Source organism: Alosa pseudoharengus, unplaced genomic scaffold, assembly GCF_046254945.1.
Source record: "Alosa pseudoharengus isolate Yale_2024_CS ecotype anadromous, Long Island Sound unplaced genomic scaffold, YU_APseudo_1.1 YU_APseudo_1.1_scf_5, whole genome shotgun sequence".
In the NCBI taxonomy this organism is placed as follows: Eukaryota; Metazoa; Chordata; class Actinopteri; order Clupeiformes; family Clupeidae; genus Alosa; species Alosa pseudoharengus.
In genome coordinates this window covers 4,912,321-4,918,320 of record NW_027468837.1, presented here as the reverse complement: position 1 = coordinate 4,918,320, position 6,000 = coordinate 4,912,321, and the positions used below count along the sequence as shown (strand labels likewise).

At 40.9% G+C, this 6,000-nt stretch overlaps 2 protein-coding genes across 6 annotated transcripts in view; one reads left to right on the top strand and one right to left on the bottom strand.

Annotated features, from left to right (window-relative positions):
- Positions 1-1,592, bottom strand: LOC143104796 (uncharacterized). Its single transcript, XM_076269100.1, has one exon. It carries the CDS (start codon positions 1,122-1,124, stop codon positions 492-494), a length of 633 nt encoding a protein of 210 aa, XP_076125215.1. The 5' UTR covers positions 1,125-1,592; the 3' UTR covers positions 1-491.
- A 412-nt stretch (positions 1,593-2,004) lies between these two features.
- Positions 2,005-6,000, top strand: part of nisch (nischarin) — a 51,256-nt gene continuing 47,260 nt past the window's right edge. For all 5 annotated transcript variants that reach the window (XR_012983130.1, XM_076269088.1, XM_076269087.1 and 2 more), the window contains exons 1-3: positions 2,005-2,599; positions 4,588-4,671; positions 4,789-4,971. Coding sequence is in view for 4 of the 5 variants with exons in the window: in XM_076269088.1 (XP_076125203.1) it covers positions 2,519-2,599; positions 4,588-4,671; positions 4,789-4,971 (348 nt within the window). In the remaining variant the exon portion in view is untranslated. The remainder of the gene's footprint in view (positions 2,600-4,587; positions 4,672-4,788; positions 4,972-6,000) is intronic.

The window sequence follows — 6,000 nt, the reverse complement described above, 5'->3', positions numbered from 1 at the left end:
TAATTGTTTATCCCATAGATATATATCTAGTTTATTAGTAACATACATCCCCATTAAGACACCGTAGGCTACAACATTTCAAGTGCACCAACTCCAAGATAGGCTGCCCAGGCTATCCATTTCTAACCCACACACGTTTCCTGCGTGTCCTAAGCCTTGCCTTATTGTTGACACTGAGTAGTAGCCTAACCTGTCTACGTCACATAGGCTACGCAGAAATAGCAAAAACAACAACCAATTTAATTTATTTCCCAATACCATTTGCATAGGGCAACTTTAAACAAGAAGTGTGTTGCCATCGGACAAGCTGAAATGTGATTGGCTGGTTAGTCACACTCCTACCCCAACGCCCGTCAAAACAACATAGGCTTGACAAATTCATGCAGGCCTACAGAAAATAAAACTGAATGTGGAAGGTTCATTTTTGCTCCCGTCAAATGAAACTTTAACATAAATTATTTAAAAATCTGATGTGAACACAAACAGGTCCTTTACACAAGTGGAGCAATAGTACTACAAAATTCATTGAAGTCTTTTTGCATGAAATCTTCACTTTGATTAACGTCATCTTCAGATGGATAATACTGCATACTTTCCTCTTGATCAAGCTCAGCGAAGCCGAAGAAGGAATATGCTTGACATTTGACCAATTGTTGAGGACAAAATAAAGCTGATGGCTTTGAAGAGAGCTCAAGACTGTCCAACAGTGCGCCTCTAGCGTTCTCCAAAACACCAAGATAAGAGTCCATATCCGCAAAATCCATTTCACAGTCCGATCCACTGTCCGTTCCCACAGAATCTGATCGCATATGCATCATCTGATACTTCTCGTGCATGAGAAACTGGTTTGTATTTCTTGGTGCTCTCATACCTGGTGCCCTGTTTCCTTTTATGTTTACAGGGCGCAAGACCGTATCTGATGGACGTGGTCTTTGTCGATTCAGTCTGCGGGGCTCGGGATATCCATGTGCCCTTCTCCTTTTCCCCTGACATCCTTGCTGCTTTCCGCACTTGTACCAGTGTTTGCTGCTGTCTCTCCTCGAATCATCCGTGAACTTGTCTTTACAGTACTGTCTGTTGTAAAGCCCCTGGCATAGTAGGCCTACCATGCCCTTGCCACACATTCTTACTCCGGAACGCAGCGGGCGAGTTCCCCACTCACATAATCTTCAGCTGCAAATAGCAGCTAGGCGAATATTTAAATTTCTGAACTGATTAGGCTTTGTTTATCGTGATTCACCACACGATACACCCAAGAGTCTACCTTTTGATTTTTTCTGTTTTTTTCTTCACAACTGGCTTTTGGTGGTACATAGCCTGGCGTAATGCCTGTGACACAGGCAGCTTGACGCGCTCGGGGATAACCACCAAGCCCCTTCACGTTGAATTTGAAATAGGCCTAATGTCAATTTGTATCTAGCCTAAATGTCAATGAAGACAAACACGTCACTGTATCTTACTGTACTGTGGTACTAACAACCAAAACTTAGCTTCCCAAAATTGTGCTTGCTTACCAATACTCCGCTAAGAATGACAGTCCGTTTGTCATTGCACTGCATAGTAAACTGCTGGACTGTTCTAACAGCCCAGTTTCCGTGGGGGGGCACAATTGTTTTGTCATTTCAGTTCCTACTCAATTCATTCGTGCAATGTAAAGAAATAAGTGTCGTGCAAATAACCTGACTTCTAATAGAAAAAGTTAAAGCTGTAAATTCATCCTGGAGAAATGTGTTGCTTACTTTAGCCTTCTTGTAGCAAATGGGACAGTCTAACTTTTAATGGTGTTACTGGTTACTTATTGCTCTACGCACCCTGGCGGTTCGGTTCGGTGTCTTCAGCGCAGCTTGAAGTCCACACAGACTTGTAGCCTAGATGTATGCAAGTCTGTAGTCTGTAGTTTGTAGGCCTAGTATGGTTAGGCTACATGGATAATCAAAATCAATTAATTCATTTGTCATCTCTGAATTAGAAAGTCTGATATTAGCAATCTATGTTCACAAAGCATGCTTTTACGGTGGTGATAGCCATTCCACAACGCTTGACCACGGAGCAGTAGACTATTATTTCCGCACTGAAAATATTCTTCTGATTCTTTACACAATCTTCATGAAAATGTTGGAAAAATGAACACAGGCTGTGACTGACCAATTCCGCGCGTCGCAGGATGTGGTCCGACAACTGCTGAGTCTGAAATGGATCTGGCGCATATCCGCTGTTCCAGAGTCAGCTGGGCATGAGACTGAATGGGAGGGTTGATTAAATCAGAGAGATGTAAATATGTAAAGAGAGCCTCGAGACAAAGGATCGATGGGGCGTCTCAAAGTAGACCGTGTTTTGTTGTTGTTTTTTTTATATAGAGTTGGTTAGATTTGAATTTGATACGGCGCTTTTCGTCAAGGGCGAAAACCAGCTCTGTGTCGCCTGAGACCTGTCATAAACGTTAGGCGTAATTTGCACGGACCAAACCGTGTGCTTTTCTGAGATTGTATGGTATTGTTCACTAACTTAATATTTCGTAATGGACTGTGCTGAATACCAAGAGGAAACCCTGGAGAAGAAAGTCTGCATCGTGGGATCAGAACTCGTCGACAACTATACCGTAGGTTTATTGCTTCAACTAAATATGGCTACTATCCCAGCTAGCTAACCTTAGTTGAACAAACAGAAACGACATTGTCTTGTTCGGACATTCTAATAGGCAATGATACATACTTTATGAAAATGCATAAAGGTGCTTCGTAGTGCCATAAATCGAAGATCGACACACATTTCAGGGAGCTAGCTTGCTATTGCTAGCAGTTAGAAGCTAGGTATTTAACTTAACGTTAGCTAACATAACGTTAGCCGTCCTGTTCGCCAATCAAAGGTCCCACTTTTGTTGATAACGTTACATAATAGCTAGCTTGTTATGTTTGGGTGTAAGGTAAGGTAGGTAAGGTAACTTTATTTATATAGCGCATTTAATATGCTTGCAACCCAAAGCGCTCCAGGGTGTAAGTTAGGAGATCAGGGGAAAAAACGGTCTAGTGTTAGTCACAAGATTTAGCGTAATTTATATGACTTCATGATAGCCGTAAAGTAAAGGTAGGCTAAACCCAGCCATATACCTTCGACATTGCCTCTAGCTTAATTCTCAATTTAGTGTGTAAATCTATCGTTAGATAGATTACGTGCATGTTTCATGTTTTGATAACGGTGAACTGGCGACAGTGGATAACTCCTAGCGAGATTTAGCCTATGAATGGTAAGTTTGACACTGGATAAATTGCACTTTGCCACTTTCGACCACGGATATACTTTGATGTAGAATCAACAAGATGATGATCAATAGTCTGACGGTTTCCCCTACTGAGTAGTTGCATATAGTTAGGGTTAGGGTAGTTACGTAAACCTACTGAGAGCAGTTATTTTGCAAATAAAGTTCACACAATGTATTGCGTGTGATGTAGAATGGCGATTATTGCACACTGATCATACCTAGCTTCTAAGCAAAATTAAGATTTAGGCCTACTGTATGCATGTTTAGACTTGTTTGATGGTGTTGCAGTAGAGTGAGTAGAAAGTGTATACTCTTGGCTTACATAGGTCGTGAGTAAAAACATAAGTATGGTTGGTGGAAGTCACATGTTTGAAGTATGGCCACTGTGATATTTACTCGGGCTAAGATTTGGTTTTACTGTCTGAGCATTGATCAATGGCCACGCTTTTTGCACTACACAGGTTTTAAGTGTGTGTCGTGGTGGTTGACCAATGCATTGCCAACGTGTCTGCATTCTCAGTGGTTTACAGCAAAAAGATGGAAGGGCTCAAATGGAGTACAGTAGCGAAACCTATGGTGCCAAACTGTTTGTAGTTCCAGTAGTTAAAAGTGCTCTAAGCGATGTTACACGGTTTCTATGCTAAAACATTTTTTGTCACATACTTCAAACATCACCTCACCATCATCTAGCTGCCTGTGCCCTGAATACACTGTAAAAAAAAAAGCACAGTCTCTGTGGACAGCCCAGGCTCCAAAAACTGCAACAAAAACAACTTGGTCCAGCCTGGACCATAAAAACATAACAAACGGTTCCAGCCAATCACCAACGAGATGCGTGTTGCACGGGAGGGAGGGAGGGGGAGGGAGTAGTAAGCAAGCTCTCTGTTCTGTTTGAATGTCAACAGAAGTGGCTTTATCGCTTAGAGCACCTTTAACTAGAGTCACAAACTATACAAAAACAACAAAACAAGTAATTTAACTTACTACTTGAATCACTATACCCATACAAATATAGTTAAACTACCAGTTACTGCAAACTGTTGTCAAAATATGCATACTAATTCACGTTTTCCAGTAGTTCAACACTCCCCAACACTGCTGAAATCACAAGATATCAAAGTGAAACAACAACCCCGAGGGTCACCAGAACAGAATGTGTGATCACCCTTGTGCCAAAATGCTGACTCCTTTGAACCCCGTAAATCTGTCTTTTCGAATGAGAATGAATTATGCTGTTATTGTTGCACCAATATAAAGGGCACTACTGGTTTCTGTATGTTTCTGTCTCTGAAATCATTGCACCTAACGTTTAATAACATCATCCCTAGGTATACATAATTGAAGTCAATGTAGGAGACCATAAGTGGATTATAAAACACCGCTACAGTGATTTTCATGATTTGCATGAAAAGGTGAGTTTGTTTTTATTCCCACATGTTTTTTAGCTATATCAGATGAATGTGAATATTGTGTTTGTTATAAGAATGAACTGGGCATTTCTAAAAATATATATTTTCTTTTTTTCAAAGCTCACTTCTGAGAAAAAAATTGACAAACACCTGTTACCACCAAAGAAGATCATAGGGAAAAACTCGAAAAGCCTGGTTGAAAAAAGGCAGAAAGAGCTTGAAGTGTATCTACAGACCTTGCTTGTCCGTTTCCCTGTGGTTGCACCCAAAGTTCTGTCTTGTTTTCTGCAGTTTCATGCTTATGTAAGTGGTTGTTTTTATTTTTTGATGGTAACCATTAATGTGGTACTAGTTCATTTTTTTTGGAGTTAGCTACTTAGTTTGTACCCAAGACAAAAATCTTGCACAGTTTGGGTTTGTACACACTGTGTCAAACTGTATAGTTTTTTACATACAGTTACATATGAAACCAAACACTGATTGCATGGTAAAGCAGGGATGGAAATTAACACCTACCAAATGCGGGTGAATTTGTGTACTGGCAATGGCGGGTGAATTTGGTCAACTTACCAGCCACTGTGGCGGGTAAATAGATAGAGCTAGCATACCAGAAATATACAGTCAGATCCGACATTGACAATTAAAAATAAGAAAGTGTCTCGAAGGGATCATGTAACATTACCAGTAGCCTATAAGGGTAAATCGCGCTAATTTGAAGTTACCTACATAGATACTGGCACAGTGCTTCACTTTTTGCCACTACCATTAAGAAACTGCCGCAATACTTTCATGTGCCAGAGTGCCACTGCTATGCTTATTTCAGGATGACTGCATGAATATAAAGTTAGGGAGACCTGTGGATCTGCGTTGCCTGTGGACAGGCTGATATTCTCACACAAATAGATCTCTTTTGAAGTGCCACACTGTTGAGCGTTTATAGGCTTCTTACGCTGATACAAGGAAGTTTATTGTCACATGCATATAGTTACTGGAAGTAAGAAATGTGTCTGAAATGATGTGTCTGCAATTCTGCGAACAAGAGACACACACAGCAATTGGCGAACCCAGAGAATTCAAAGCTTTAAAACTGGAAGTAGGCGTACATTACTTCATTGAGATAAAGGGCAAGAATGTAGGCTATATGTGAAATGTACATTAGGCATATGCCCAGGAACAAAGTGTTTCTCCACGTCGGTTGTAAGCAATTCTAATCTCATTGTCACACGCTTCTACAAAACTACTAGTGGCCAAGAATGCTGGTGTTGATAGCAGCCCAAACCCAGCTGCGGCTAACATGAGCTCCGCTATCAAATAAAGAGACAGAGCCATGCC

Coding starts and splice junctions, on each gene's coding strand:
- LOC143104796 (XM_076269100.1), bottom strand. CDS start 1,124: ATGTGTGGCAAGGGCATGGTAGGCCTACTATGCCAGGGGCTTTACAAC.